Genomic DNA, 16,304 nt, shown 5'->3' on the forward strand with positions numbered 1-16,304 from the left:
GAGCGTTACTGGGTGTGGCCCAAAAACCAAAAAAAAAAAAAAAAAAAAAAAAAAAAGCATTTTCCTTTCCTAGGGCTGAGCAATAGATAGTACACTGAACAGGGAGTTTGTCTTGCACACCGCGGACCCAAATTAGAGCCCCTGGCAGCCAGGAGTAATTTATGAGTGTAGAGCCAGAAGTAACTGGAGAGCTACCGAGTGTGGCCCAAAATTAAATTAAAAAAATAAGTTTTGGGCGCTGGAGAGATAGTATGGAAGTAGGGCATTTGCCTTGCATGCAGAAGGATGGTGGTTCGGAATTCTGGCATCCCACATGATCCCCCGAGCCTGCCAGGAGCGATTTCTGAGCGTAGAGACAGGAGTAGCCCCTGAGCGCTGCCGGGTGTGACCCAAGAACAAAACAAAACAAAACAAAACAAAACGAAACAAACAAAAAACCGTAAGTTTTTTTCTCCAGGGGCAGCCAAAGCAAGGCTGGCCACAGCAATCTCCCCTTACCACCAGGTTTACCAATCTTGCTATCTCTTAACAAGTGAAACTACACTTTTAAATAATGTTCATTTTGGAGGCTGGAGCAATAGCATAGCAGGTAAGGTGTTTGCCTTGCATATGGCTGAACTAGGTTTGATCCCAGGCATAACATATGGTCCCAAAAGCACTGCCAGGAGTAATTCCTGAGTTCAGAGCTAAGAGCAACCCCACAGCACCACCAGCAATGGCCCAAAAACGAACAAAAAAATTATGCTTATTTTTATTCAATACACAGCCCTAAAGGACCTCAGCACCACTGGGATGGTCCTGGTTGTCCCAGCACCAGAGGCCCTGAGCAGCACTGAGTCCTGAAGTACTGGCCTGGTTGGCCAAGTATCACTGGGAGGGAGGCACCTCCGCTTCCGCAAAGAGAGAAAGCAGCTCCATGTACTGAATTCCCCTACTGACTGCCACACTACCTGCTGAGTTAACTGCACGATTTGAGTTGTCCCGTGCTTGTCATTACAGGTGGGAATCCGCACCTTGAAGAGAAAGGAAAGAGAAATGAGCTGGCAACAAATCCATAATACCCATTTGTATAACTTGTAAGTCTCACTACAATGAGGGATCATAATCACATCAGATTAAAGAAATAGAGCATTTCTTTTTAGTCATGGCAGAAGGAAAATAGCCAAGTTGTCCATCTTCCCAGACACGCTGAAATCACGTCTACTGAGAAGCAAATGTGCTTGCTGGATGGAGAAAGAACAATCAGCCTCAAGCTGCTTCCTGTCTACTATTTTAACCACAAGAATTCTAAGCTTGAGTTAGTAGTATTGCTTCTAATGACTTCCTAGAGAAAACTGGCAAAAAAAAAAAAAAAAAGTTATTTACAAAAGAGACTAAAGAGAAAAATCAGGGGCCGGAGAGATAGCATGAAAGAAAAGACCCAAAGAGGCAGCTTCATGGGCTGAGTGTGCACACTGATCGTATGAGAGAGCCCAGGTTCGATACCAGCACCACAGGTTCCCTGAGCACCACTGGGAGCAACTCCAGAGCGAAGAGCCAGAAACAGCCCCCAAGTACTGCTGGGTGTGGCAAAAAAATTAAAGAATAACCCAAAACAAATATCCTCAGAAGAAGCACAGTAAGTATAAAAAAAAAAAAATACGAAGAATTTTCTGAGCCCTGAGAGATAGCATGAAGGGAAAGCATTTGCCTTGCATGCAGAAGGTCAGGGGTTCGAATCCTGACATCCTATATGGTCCCCCGAGCCTGCCAGGAGCGATTTCTAAGCGCAGAGCCAGGTGTAACCCCCGAGTGCTGCTGGGTGGGACCCAAAAACCAAAAACCAAAAAAAAAAAAAAAAAGAAATTTCCAATTTAATTGATACTAACGTAGGCTCAGTCCAAAAAGTGTTTTATTTCTGCCTAGCACACATTTTGAGAGAGCCATGAGCTGCAGAACTGGAGGAGACAGCATTGCTATTCACTGCATCACATGACAGCCTCATTCAAAGAAGAGGGACTCCGGGCCCCAGAGTTGGGTGCACAGTGGCTCTGTGCAGCAGGATAATTAAGATTTCTTTATTCACTCATCTATGCATTTTAAGAAAAATGAAAGACACTCTTGCAATAATAATTTTCAGACACAAAAGAGAAAAGAGCTGGAAGTTCCAGCTCACCTCAGGAAGCTCACCACAAAGAGTGATGAGTTTAGTGAGAGAAATAACTACATTTTGAACTGTCCTAATAATGAGAATGTATGAGGGAAATGGAAAGCCTATCTAGAGTACAGGCGGGGGTCGGGTGGGGAGGAGGGAGACTTGGGACATTGGTGATGGGAATGTTGCACTGGTGATGGGGGGTGTTCTTTACATGACTGAAACCCAAACACAATCATGTATGTAATCAAGGTATTTCAATAAAAGAAAAAAAAAAGAAAAAAAAAGATTTATGACTCCTCATATCTACCAATGAGGTGAAAGCAATGACAGAACTGATAGTTACTATTATGAACAAAGTATAAGCTCTTACCTTCATTACTATTCCCATAATCGGCAGGTATAATGTTTTCCCTGGTACTGGGGCTGGCCATCGATCAATATCATTACAAGCTGTAATATAAAGAAATATTTCCTTAGTATTAATGGAACTGTTAACATATGAAAAAAAGGACATCAGAAATTAGAACTCTTCTATTCTTTTTTTTTCTTCCCATTTTTGGGCCACACCTGGTGACATTTATCAGTTATGCCTTCCTAGCTCTGCATTCAGAAATTACCACTGGCAGGGTCAGGAGACCATTTGGGATGCCAGGGATCAAACCTGGTTGACTGTGTGCAAGGCAAATGCCCTACCTGCTGTGCTATCGATCCAGCCCCAAAACTCTTCTATTTCTATAGAGCATGAAAAATTATTAAGAATGAAAGAAAGGGCCCGGAGAGATAGCACAGCGGCGTTTGCCTTGCAAGCAGCCGATCCAGGACCAAAGGTGGTTGGTTCGAATCCCGGCATCCCATATGGTCCCCCGTGCCTGCCAGGAGCTATTTCTGAGCAGACAGCCAGGAGTAACCCCTGAGCAATGCCGGAGTGACCCAAAAACAAAAAAACAAACAAACAAACAAAAAGAATGAAAGAAAAAAGTAAAAGTGGGTGGGCCAGAGAGCTAATACTTGCTTTGCGTGATTCTGACCTGGGTTCAGTCCCCAGCATCCATACAGTCTCCCAAGCACCAACAGGAGTGAATCCTGAGTGCAGAACCAGGAATAATTCCTGCAGACCATGGGTGTGACTCCCCCCACCCCACACACAAATGAACAAAATAAATAACAAACTCCAGAGATCTTCCCACTTTACTGATAACTTTCCCTTCCTCTCTACCTTCCCTTTTCCTCCCTCCTCCCCCCACCCCATTCCTCAGGGGTACAGAGGACAACTAGGGTTGAAAAGTCAACATGCATACCCTAGATATGTGTTCCAATCCTTCAAGCTATTTAATAGCCCAAATCCTTAAAATTCCTTTATATAAAAGTCAGTTTCTGTTTCTCATGTGTGCGAATATGTATAGTTCCTGAAGTCAAACCCAGGCCTACATATGCAAGGCATATGTTCTACCTTTAAGCAACATCCTTAGTCCCTCAACTCCATTTTTATCACTGGTTTCCAGTACTTTTTTGGGGTTTTGTTTGTTTGTTTGTTTTGTTTTTGGGCCACACCCACTTGACGCTCAGGGGTTACTCCTAGCTATGTGCTCAGAAATCGCCCCTGGCTTGGGGAACCATATGGGATGCCGCCAGGGGATCAAACTACTGTCCGTCTTAAGCTAGCGCTTGCAAAGCAGACACCTTACCTCTAGTGCCACCTTCCTGGCCCGTTTGTTTATTTTTGGGTCATACCCGGTGACACTCAGGGGCTACTCCTGCCTTCGGGAACAATATGGGACACCGGGAATAGAACCGAGGTCCATCCACTCTGGCCCCTCCAATACATTATTTTAAAAGTCCCTGGTAGGTTCTTTAACTACAGAAACCTGACCCTAACAACAGATAATGTGGGAAAAAATTTCACTGGGACCACAGAGAATGTCTCAGGGTTGGACAATCTAGAGCCCAGAACCTATGCCTGGAGCCCATAGTTAAGTCTTATGCCAGAAAACTTCAGAAATAAGGTCTCCTTGTTTTTAGGCCAAAGCTTTTCCTTTCCATTTCCCCCATATTTTGCTGAGTCTATGCAAACAATTGCAACTCTCACACCATTATTACTGTATTTTTTTTAACTTTTATCCTTTAAAAAAAAAAAAAGAAGAGCTTACTAAACTTTCTGCTATTGCTTTAATGAGTTCATCAGTGAGTCAATCATTTTTAAATATATACTTGCTACTGAACTTTTTCTTCTTTCCTTTCTCTTCCATCTCTTTAGTTTTTCTTTCAATTTTCTTTTTTTTTTTTTTTTTTTTTTTTGGTTTTTGGGCCACACTGGCGGTGCTCAGGGGTTACTCCTGGCTTTCTGCTCAGAAATAGCTCCTGGCAGGCACGGAGGACCATATGGGATTCGAACCAACCACCTTTGGTCCTGGATCGGCTGCTTGCAAGGCAAACGCCGCTGTGCTATCTCTCCGGGCCCTTCTTTCAATTTTCTATATTTTTAAAAATCAGTTGCTTTTGGTCTTCCTAAAACATATGCATTATGATCAGTTATGCCAACTATGTATGCATTTTCTTTAAATAAATTAATAAAAAAAATTCCCTGATAAAAGTAACTAACACACAACTTTCTTAACCTTACCTGCTTCCAAGTAAGGTTCACTCTTTTCAAAATATTCTGGGGCTATCTGTTTCAGCACAGTGTGGAAAAAATGAACATACGGCAGTTTGCTGATCAAAACCAAGGACTAAAAGAAAAAAGAACAAGTTTGTTTTAATGCCCTAGTTTATCGTTTCTTAAATAATCAATTACAAATAATCAAATGAAGTCAAAAGGATGGATTTCTAAATTTAAACAAAACTTTTACAGTATACAGTGAAAACATAGTTACCCCTGTAAGAAGTTTCATAATATCACATATAAGAGCATATTTGTAGATTTTCCTCCTCTCTGGAAAAAGAATTTCCTATAAACAGACTAATATGGGCAATTTCCAAAACCTAGCACTATTGTTGTTAGCAAAACAATCTTAGGAATTAGCCAGATGAACCCTTAATTGTGATGTCTTTTTCAAACTAACACCCATGACTATTACAATTTAGGGTTCACCTACATAGTTGCAAACTTAAAAACTGTGACTTTATTGTCTGATCATTTTAGAGAGATGGTTAATTTTTTTTTTTTTTTTTTTTTTTTGGTTTTTGGGTCACACCCGGCATTGCTCAGGGGTTACTCCTGGCTGTCTGCTCAGAAATAGCTCCTGGCAGGCACGGGGGACCATATGGGACACCAGGATTCGAACCAATCACCTTTGGTCCTGGATCGGCCGTTTGCAAGGCAAACGCCGCTGTGCTATCTCTCCGGGCCCGAGATGGTTAATTTTTTAGTTATTTTTTTTCTTGAAAATTATTTCCCATCTTCTTTTTTTTGGTTTTTGGGCCGCACCCGGTGACGCTCAGGGGTTACTTCTGGGTATGCGCTCAGAAGTCGCTCCTGGCTTGGGGGACCATATGGGACGCCGGGGGATCGAACCGCGGTCCGTCCTAGGCTAGCGCAGGTAAGGCAGGCACCTTACCTTTAGCACCACCGCCCGGCCCCTATTTCCCATCTTCTTTCACTTGGTAGTCAGGGCACATTCTGCCTACAAGAAGTGAAGATGTTGCCCTGGAGGCCACAAAATAGTACAGCAGTGAAGATGTAAACCAGAGATAAGATTCCTGACACCACATGGTTCGCCCACATTCCTAGCTGCAATACTGGGGTGGCCAGAGTATTTGTTGATATGACAGGAACTGAGCAGTATCACATCCTCACGTCCTCAGGCCCCTGCATCGATCTGCTAATCTTGTAAGCCAAAAAATGCAGGTAGCATGATTCGGTAGCCATACACTTCGCCCCCCCCTCCAAAAATGGATGAGTGTCTGACAGTTGGGATTAATCTGAAACCAGTATTTTATTTTAAACAAAGCCAGGAACCAAATCTAGGGTTTCACATATGATAAGCATGAGTTCTATTGCTAAGTCATATTTCTGTCTCCAACAACTCTTTAAGTTTTTTCTCAAGAAAAATATTATATAGATATAGATATATATGTATATATATTTATAGTAGAAACAGTTATGACTAAGATGTTGATAAAGTATACTAGCCAGCTCCTTAAAAAAAAGTTACAGAGGGGCCGGGAAGGTGGCGCTAGAGGTAAAGTGTCTGCCTTACAAGCGTTAGCCAAGGAACGGACCGCGGTTCGATCCCCAGGCGTCCCATATGGTCCCCCCAAGCCAGGAGCGATTTCTGAGCACATAGCCAGGAGTAACCCCTGAGCGTCAAACGGGTGTGACCCAAAAACCAAAAAAAAAAAAAAAAAAGTTACAGAGGGGCCGGAGAGATAGCACAGTGGCATATGCCTTGCAAGCAGCCGTCCCATGACCAAAGGTGGTTGGTTCAAATCTCGACGTCCCATATGGTCCCCTGTGCCTGCCAGGAGCTATTCCTGAACAGATAGCCAGGAGTAACTCCTAAGCACCACCGGGTGTAGCCCAAAAACAAACAAACAAAAAAAGTTACAGAACATTTATTTGTTATACCAACTGAAAAACTCTATGCTGGGCCAAAGAGATAGCATGGAGGTAGGGCATTTGACTTGAATGTAGAAGGACAGTGGTTCAAATCTGGCATCCAGGAGTAATCCGAGTTTTTGGGTGTGACCCAAAAACAAAAACAAGAAAACAAACAAACAAAAAAAACCTCTATCCTTTCCTTTGTTTTAAAATATAAAATCTAAGTGGATTATTTTGGCTTTTTGATTTGGAGACCGCATGTTCAGCAGTACTTAGGAGTTTGCCTTGGTTCTATGCTCAGGAGACCATAAATGGTGCCAGGGATCCAGGAATTGACAAAATACCAGATACCATAAAGGTAAAAGCCTTGTCCCATCTCTCCAAACCAATTCTTCTAGTTCATACAATAATTGTAAATTATTAGGAATCTAGGGCAGAGACAGTAGAAAAACAAAAATCAATAGTGGTTTAAAATCAAGGCTCAGATTCTTTTTTTTTTTTTTTTTTGGTTTTTGAGTCACACCCGGCAGCGCTCAGGGGTTCCTCCTGGCTCTATGCTCAGAAATCACTCCTGGCAGGCTCGGGGGACCCTATGGGATGCCGGGATTCAAACCACCATCCTTCTGCATGCAAGGCAAACGCTTTACCTCCATGCTATCTCTCCAGCCCCAAGGCTCAGAGTCTTATAATTCCAGTATGTTTGATGATAAATATCCAAGACTTTATTTAAACAGTATCTTTTTCTTTTTTTTCTTTTTTGAACAGTATATTTTTCAAATGACATTATACAAAGAATTTTTCCTATGAGTATAGATAAAATTACCTTCTGAAAATAGCCTCTTTTTAGAGTTTTATCTCGAACTTGACGGAAATACACATATCCATAAAAATAAGCAGGATCTTTCTATAAAAGTAAACAATTAAAAAATAAGCACTTATTGCCATCCTTTAATATTAACATCAAGTTTTTATAAACCCAAAGTGAGCTATAAAGTATACACTAAGGAACTACTTAAACTTTTCTGCCAATAAAACAATGATAATGATAATAAATACCAGAAAAAACATGCTGACATGCCTAAGACAAAATAACTGTAACTGAAATATTTGAGTCATATTTTTTCCTCATGACTTACTTAACCTCTGTCCTCTGGTGGGCCATTCACATAGTGGGGCTCTGAGCTCAGATCACTCTGGGGAAGAAGGGGACTTTATGGGATGCTAAAGAGCAAACCTGAGTTGGCTGTATGCAAGGTAAATACTGTACCCACTATATTTAATTTCTTTTTAATCTGACAACAACTTGGGAGTTTATAGACTTAGATATCTGTTTTAACAGAATGAGGTGATCTAATGTATAATTTCAAATAAAATCTTAAAACCCTAAATGCCATTCTTAATCTATATATTAGTATTTCCCCATAATAATCATTATTCCTGAATAATCTGAGCAAATGTTGAAAATGGAATGGATTAGGCTCTTTCTTTCACTTTTAATAAATACTTTTCTTTTCTTATTTTTTGGTTTTTGGGCCACACCCGGCATTGCTCAGGGGTGACTCCTGGCTGTCTGCTCAGAAATAGCTCCTGGCAGGCACAGGGGACCATACGGGACACAGGGATTCGAACCAACCACCTTTGGTCCTGGATCGGCTGCTTGCAAGGCAAACACTGCTGTGCTATCTCTCCGGGCCCACACTTTTCTACTTTGAATAAGGCATTGTGCTAGAGAAGGTAAAAAGATGTGCAAGACTTAGTTTCTTTGAGAGACCAGAGTCTAAGAGGTAAAGAAAAGTACAAAAATGACTATTTTGTCAGAGGAGGACAGAGATCAAAAAGAAAGCAGGTTACAAAATGGATTAGAGGAAGATTTACACCTGGGTCTATAGAGATCAACAAAGATCTTGCAGAAATGGTTGTTTTAAAATCATATATTGAAGACTGAGTAGGATGGGCCAGAGAGATAGTGCAGTGGTAGGACTGCGTTTGCCTTGCATGCAGAAGGATGATGGTTCGAATCCCGGCATTCCAGAGGGTCCTCCAAGTCTGCCAGGAGCCATTTCTGAGCAGAGAGCCAGGAGTAAACTCCGAGCACCGCCGGGTGTGACCCAAAAACCAAAACAATTAAATTAAATAAAAATAATAATAAAAAGAAGACTGAGTAGGATTTAAACAAAGACAGTGGTACACCAGATTTAGAGGCCAAGCATGAGCAGGTGGTTAGGAAGGACAGCTCAGTCGTAGAGCACACATGTCACTTGTATAAGGTCTCAATTTCATCCTCAAGATTCTGCACACCCCACAAAAAGAATCTGACCAAAGCCTCAAGACAGAAACACACAAGTTATCTCAGGGAGAAAAACAATTCAACTTGGCTAAATGTATACAAGATGACACATGGAGACAAAGAAGGTAAAGTCAAAATCCAGAAAGCGAAAGGTCTTATTTGGAAAAGGAAAAGGAAAATAGCATAAAAGGAAACAGTACTACTATTGAAATTTTACTCATTTAACAATAAGTAATGATTTTAGATTCCATTTATTTGTGCACACATTAGCTCAAACACTTTGACAGACCTACTTCGGAAAATCAAGAGTGGGGATGATCCTACCCTTCAATACTGTATCTGCAATAGGATCTCAGAATATTGTAAAGAGAACTAATGAAACAAATATGCTTATTAATAAAGAAAAAACCAAAATGTTTTATAAATAGTAGTTATAAAAAATACAACGATGTATTAACAGAGATAATAAAAATACCTGGAAAAGAACAGATGACTCTAAGAGACATTTTAGAGGTAATATCAGTGCTCAAAGAGCGTTCCTATCCAGGGTGCAGGGAGGACAACACTGGTGGTGGGAATGCCCCTCATTCATTGGCACTATGTACCATAAATAATTCTGTGAAAGATTTGTAATGCACATTGGTCACAATAAAAATGTATTAAAAAAAGAGCGTTCCTATCAGTAGTGAAGCCAGAAAGATAAACCAGAAATGCAGCTTTTAGGTAAACAATGTCAGGTTCACACTAGATGTGCTAATAAGACATCCAGATGAAAACGTTCCTTCATACTACTAGAGATGGATTGTGCAGTGCAAATATAAACTAATATTTTGGAATCATTAAATAAATTGTGTGTTTGTTTGGGGCCATACTCAGTAGTGCTTAAGGTTGAATTCGGCTCTGTGCTCAGGGATCACTCTTGGCAGACTCAAGGGAAACAAATGTGGTGCCGGGGATCAAACCTGGGTCCAATGCATGCAAGGCAAGAGCCCCTACCCACTGTCCTAGCACTCCAGTCCCTAAATTAAATGTTTTTAAAAATAAGTGTGAACCAAATAAAGACAAAAATTTTAAATAAAAATAACTGTAATTTCTTGTAATTTATGTTATGAAGCAGAAAGGGGTTGCCACTTCTAGGAATCTTCAGCCCTAAATCATACCCAAATGCCCCACTGAAGTTATCAATAAATGAAACATACTAATCAGTTTCTATAATTCATCGTCTTTACATTTTAAAATAAAATTTTTATAAAGTCTCTTTCATGTATGTGCTTAATTCTGATGAATCACACTCGCTTAGAAAATCAAAGTGTAGGGGCCGGAGAGATAGCATGGAGGTAGGCATTTGCCTGGCATGCAGAAGGTCAGTGGTTCAAATCCCTGCATCCCATATGGTCCCCCGAGTCTGCCAGGAGCAATTTCTGAGCGAAGAGCCGGGAGTAACCCCTGAACGCTGCCCTGCCGGGTGTGACCCAAAAACGAAGAAAGAAAAAAAGAAAAGACAATCAAAGTGTATAATCGAGTTAAAAGGGCAAAATACTCCTGCGGCTCTAAAAGAGGACTGAATAGCCAAGTCTGGTCTCCCCATCCCACCCATCCTTCCCAGGACCAAACCTAGGGCCTCACAAATGCAAGGCAGGTGTTCTGTCTGCCACTGGGCTATATTTCTGGTTCCTGAATAACTGATTTCTAAATTTCCTCACACGGACATTCCATTACTACTTTCCAACCTTCAGGAAAACTGGTAAATCTTTGTCAAATTGATCCAGAAGACAATGCAGCGACACTCTCCTTCCAGAAGACTGTCGAAATCTAAAACAAAACTGGGTATCGCCAAGACAACCTAATTAAAAGAAAAGAAAGAAATTAAAGATGGCATAGCCTAACATATAATCATCCAGCTTTTAACCAACTGCTAAAAGCTGAAGGAGTCTTAGCGATTATTTCCATTGTATCATTTTTTTTTTTTTTTTGGTTTTTGGGCCACACCCGGTGGTACTCAGGGGTTACTCCTGGCTGTCTGCTCAGAAATAGCTCCTGGCAGGCACGGAGGACCATATGGGACACCAGGATTCGAACCAACCACCTTAGGTCCTGGATCGGCTGCTTGCAAGGCAAACGCCACTGTGCTATCTCTCCGGGCCCTTTTTTTTTTTTTTTGGTTTTTTAGGCCACACTCTTTTGATACTCAGGGGTTACTCCTGGTTATACGCTTAGAAATCACCCCTGGCTTGGGAGGACCAGATGGGACACTGGGGGATCGAACCAAGGTCTGTCCTAGGCTAGCGCTTGAAAGGCAGACGTCTTTCTTGTAGTGCAGCCACCTCTCTGGCCCCATTGTATCATGTTCTTGAACTTGAGCTGACTTGCTCAATACCATCCTTTGCTGCCTAGAGGCAAATTCACTGGGAAGACATGCATCTTAAAAGAGGTCCCTTACGGGGCCAGAGAGATAGCATGGAGGTAAGGCATTTGCCTTTCATGCGGAAGGTCATCAGTTCGAATCCGGCTTCCATGTGGTCCCCCGTGCCTGCCAGGAGCAATTTCTGAGCATGGAGCCAGGAGCCAGGGGTTTCCCCTGAGCACTGCCTGGTGTGACCCAAAAACCACAAAAAAATAAGAGGTCCCTTACTATTTTTCCCATTCCATTTTCTTCATATAATTAAATTTTGGGGAACGTTGCATGAATTACTAACTTTTAGCATACATAATGAGCAAAAGAAGTCAAATATAAAACATGCATTCAGCTCATTGTACTAGCTTTTCAGCCCCTCTAGACTTTTTTTTTTTTTTTTTTTTTTACAAATAGGTAAAAACAAAGTAAAGAAATAGGTAAAAATAAAAAGTAACAAAATTGGGCCCCGAGAGATAGCACAGCGGCGTTTGCCTTGCAAGCAGCCGACCCAGGACCAAAGGTGGTTGGTTCGAATCCCGGTGTCCCATATGGTCCCCCGTGCCTGCCAGGAGCTATTTCTGAGCAGACAGCCAGGAGTAACCTCTGAGCACCGCCGGGTGTGGCCCAAAAACCAAAAAAAAAAAAAAAAAAAAAAAAAAAGTAACAAAATTATTACTAAGAGTTAAGAGAGAGAGATAACATTTAAGCAGGGGCAGAAATAGTATTTGGAAGGGGACATGCGCAAACTTCTCAGCTGCAGGAAAAACTTATTTAACTTGCACGTGTTTTCTATTTCGCAACGAGAAGTTTCTCGGGTGGGTGGACCACACCTGGCAGTGCTCAGAACTCACTCCTAGCTCGGCACTCAGGAAATACTGATGGCAGTGCTTAGGTCGTGTGCAAAACAAACCTGACCTGCTGTACTAGGTCTCTAGCCCCTAGAGAAGCTTCTTTTTCCCCCATAATTGGGGGGGGGGAGGGAATTTGAGTCACACCCAGAGGCACTCAGTGTTTATGTGCTCAGAAATTGCTCCAGGCAGGCTCAGGGGACCATATGGTATGCCAGGATTCGAACCACCATCCATCTGAGATCAGCTGCATGCAAGGCAAATGCCCTACCGCTGTGCTATCTCTTCGATCCCAAATTTTACATTTTATTTTTTTTTTTTGGTTTTTTAGTCAGACCCGGCAGCGCTCAGGGATTACTCCTGGCTCTACGCTCAGAAATCGGCCCTGGCAGGCTCGGGGGACCATATGGGGTGCTGGAATTCGAACCACCATTCTTCTGCAGGCAAGGCAAACGCCCCACCTCCATGCTATCTCTCCGGCCTCCAAATTTTACATTTTATTAACGTTTTATTTCTCATTTCGTCTCTTGGGTTACCTGTGCCTTTTGGCAAGTTAACTTCCCAGTGGTCCTCAAACTATGGCCCGCGGGCCACATATTGTATTTGTATCTGTTTTGTTTCTTCATTGCAAAATAAGATCTATGCAGTGTGCATAAGAATTCGTTCATAAGTTTGTTTTTACTATAGGCAGACCCTCCAATGGTCTGAGGGACAGTGAACTGACCCCCTGTTTAAAAAGTTTGAGGACCCCTGTGAGAATACGAGTATTCATGAAAACCAATTAGTTTTTAGACATATTGAAAAACAGAATACAAGAAATAAAAATGCAAACATATGGGTGATCCCAATTATCAAAACATGGAGAAAAGGATAATCTTGTCATGTTTTTGCTTCAAAACATTTTGGTGTAACTGGAATATATGCGAGTTAAGAAGACATTATTCGAAATATAAATACTAAATATCCTTGAAACACACATTTTTGTTTTTTGAGTTTTTTTTTTTCTTTCCTGATTTTTAGGTCATACCCGGCAGCGCTCAGGGGTTCCTCCTGAAATCCTGAAATTTCCTCAGAAATCGCCCCTGGCAGGCTCAGGGGACCAAATGGGATGGCAGATTCAAACCACTTCTTACTGCATGTACGGCAAACGTCCTACCGCTGTACTATCTCTCCAGCCCCACATTTCTGTTTTTTAACAATAGCAAACTAGACACATAGAGGCCAAAAATACCCAAGAATTTCTCAATTTAGTCAAAAGGTACGATGTGAGGCTGGAGAGGTCATACAGCAAGGCAGGCACAGCTGACCTGGGTTCATTCACAGACATATCGAGTCCCCTAGGCACTGCCAAGAGAGCGGGCCAAATGTGTCCCAATAACCACCCCGCCCCCAAAAAGGACAAAAAAAAACTAACATAGTAACAAAATTCAAATGACTTTTGAATAATGACATATTTATCAGTTTCACCCGTAGACATTAAATAAAAGAATAAAATCTTTTTAAAGGACAATAAGTGTAAGCACACAATTACTATTTTAATTGAAAACAATATTTTAGGGATATGGTTCAAGTGGCGAATATGGCTCATATACTCGAGGTCTGGCTTGATTCCCAGCACATCCTGCATGGAACCCTGAGCAAGAATGGGCAAAGACCTGTGGTCCTTGAGCATTATTAGGAGTGGGGCCAATGCGCCAAAATACTAGCAGACATGGCCAAAAAATAAACAAATGAAAAGTACCTTAAGTTAACTTTAGTAGGCCTTGCTTTGAACCATAGCAGTCTTCTATTTCTTTTTTTTTTTTTTTTTTGGGGGGGGGGCTCACACCCGGCAGCGCTCAGGAGTTACTCCTGGCTCAGAAATGGCTCCTGGCAGGCTCAGGGGACCATATGGGATGCTGGGATTTGAACCACCATCCTTCTGCGTCTAAGGCAAACGCCTTACCGCTGTGTTATCTCTCTGGCCCCCAAACCTTAGCAGTCTTCTAAAAGCCATTTAGCTAAGACACTCAATTTTCTTGTCAACAAACGTAAGCGGTATCAAAGTTAATATGTAAATATACCACTCTTAGCAGTAAAACACCGTAACTAACATGCAATGGTACTGAATTACAAGCTTCAGGGACCAGAGAGCTTGCACAGTGGTCGGGTGTTTGCCTCACACATGGCCGACCCGGGACGGACCCAAGTTCGATCCCCTGCATCCCATAGGGTCCCCAAGCCTGCCAGAAGAGCTTTCTGAGAGCAGAGCTAGAAGGAACCCCTGAGGGGCCGGGTAGGTGGCGCTGGAGGTAAGGTGTCTGCCTTGCAAGCGCTAGCCAAGGAAGGACCGCGGTTCGATCCCCCGGCGTCCCATATGGTCCCCCCAAGCCAGGGGCGATTTCTGAGCACATAGCCAGGAGTAACCCCTGAGCGTCAAACGGGTGTGGCCCAAAAACCAAAAAAAAAAAAAAAAAGAAGGAACCCCTGAGGGCTGCCAGGTGTGGCTCAAAAAAAAAAAAAAAAAAAGAAAAGAAAAGAAAAGACCAAAAATAAATAAATAAATAAGAAATGTTATTAAAAAACAAATCCAAGACCTGAGATAATAGAGCGCAAAAAGCACTTGCCTGCATGTAGTCAACATAGGCTTGATCCCTGGCACTCCATATCGTACCCTGAGCCCTGTCAGGAGTAATACCTGAGCACAGAGCCAGGAGTAAGCACTGACCACCACTCAAGCGTGGCCCAAAAACCAAGAAAAATGTGATTTACATTTAAAAACTAAAAACAAAAAAACCTGATTGTGGGGCTGGAGAGATAGCATGGAGGTAAGGCTTTCATGGAGAAGAACGATGTTCAAATCCCAGCATCCCATATGGTCCCCCTAGCCTGCCAGGGGCATTTCTGAGTGTAGAGCCAGGAGTAACCCCTGAGTGCTGCCGGGTGTGACCCAAAAATAAAAAAAAAAAAATTAAAAAAATTAAAAATAAAAAAAACCTGATTGTGGGTCCGGAGAGATAGCACAGGAGAGATAGCACAGCGGTAGGGCATTTGCCTTGCATACAGAAGGACGGTGGTTCAAATCCCGGCATCCCATAGAGTCCCCGAGCCTGTCAGGAGTGATTTTTGAGTGTAGAGCCAGGAGTAACCCTGAGCGCTGTCAGGTATGACCCCAAAACAATACAAAAACAAAACACAACAACAAAAAACCTAATTGTTTATTTAATAGCACAAAAGATTATGTAATGGATTAGAATTCATAAGAACAAGGTAAAATGGGACCGGTGAAGTGGCGCTTGAGGTAAGGTGTCTGCCTTGCAAGCACTAGCCAAGGAAGGACCGTGGTTCGATCCCTCGGCGTCCCATATGGTCCCCCCAAGTTCTGAGCGCTTAGCCAGGAGTAACCCCTGAGCATCAAACGGGTGAGGCCAAAAAACCAGAAAAACAAACAAGGTAAAAGATTAGACTTCAGAATGTAGAGCCATCTCTGGCTTTAGGCTCTGTGGAGCCATTTTTTCTAGAATCAGTGTGTCTGAGCTGAGACTGCTTCAGACCAGGTTCCCAGGGTCCGTAAACTGATGCTAGCCCACACAGTCGTGTCACCGACCCACATCAGAATAAACAGTCAGGCCCAGAGAGATAAAGGTCCTTGCCTAGCATGAGGCTGCAACCAGACCCTGATGCAAAGCAACCGTGCACCGAGCCAGGCTTGGGCGTTTGAGCAGTCCCTCCCACGTGCAGGCCCTGAGCATTGTCGTATTCGCCCCAAAATCAAATAAACAAGCACTTAGAAACTCACATAACAGAAAGAAAAAAGAAAAAATAAGAACTTCGTAGAACAATTTGATGTTGCTGCAATATACTTGTACTTTTGCTTTTTATTTCCTCCTGTTCATCTAAATTCATTTAAATGGCACGTTATAAAAGCATAGTCTACATATTAAAGGGAGAATTGTTTGAGAGTCTGTCATATGGGAGCGGTGCCAGGGCTTGAACCAAGTTGGCTACATGTAAGGCAAGTGCCTTCTCTGCTGAACTACTGCTTCCAGCCCTGGATGATCAAAACTTTCAAACCCAACCAAGAATGTGGCTCAGGGGACAGCTCTGGGTTTAAGCCCTAA

The 16,304-nt window shown here is 42.4% G+C and overlaps 1 protein-coding gene across 1 annotated transcript in view; it reads right to left on the bottom strand.

Annotated features, from left to right (window-relative positions):
- The window catches only part of DENND6A (DENN domain containing 6A), a 50,461-nt gene that overhangs the window by 18,109 nt on the left and 16,048 nt on the right, over positions 1 to 16,304 (bottom strand). The window contains exons 4-8 of the mRNA XM_049777723.1: positions 10,692 to 10,804; positions 7,498 to 7,578; positions 4,758 to 4,863; positions 2,508 to 2,587; positions 951 to 1,013 (exon numbers count right to left, since the gene is read on the bottom strand). Coding sequence (XP_049633680.1) covers positions 951 to 1,013; positions 2,508 to 2,587; positions 4,758 to 4,863; positions 7,498 to 7,578; positions 10,692 to 10,804 — 443 coding nt within the window. The remainder of the gene's footprint in view (positions 1 to 950; positions 1,014 to 2,507; positions 2,588 to 4,757; positions 4,864 to 7,497; positions 7,579 to 10,691; positions 10,805 to 16,304) is intronic.

Source organism: Suncus etruscus, chromosome 7, assembly GCF_024139225.1.
Source record: "Suncus etruscus isolate mSunEtr1 chromosome 7, mSunEtr1.pri.cur, whole genome shotgun sequence".
In the NCBI taxonomy this organism is placed as follows: domain Eukaryota; kingdom Metazoa; phylum Chordata; class Mammalia; order Eulipotyphla; family Soricidae; genus Suncus; species Suncus etruscus.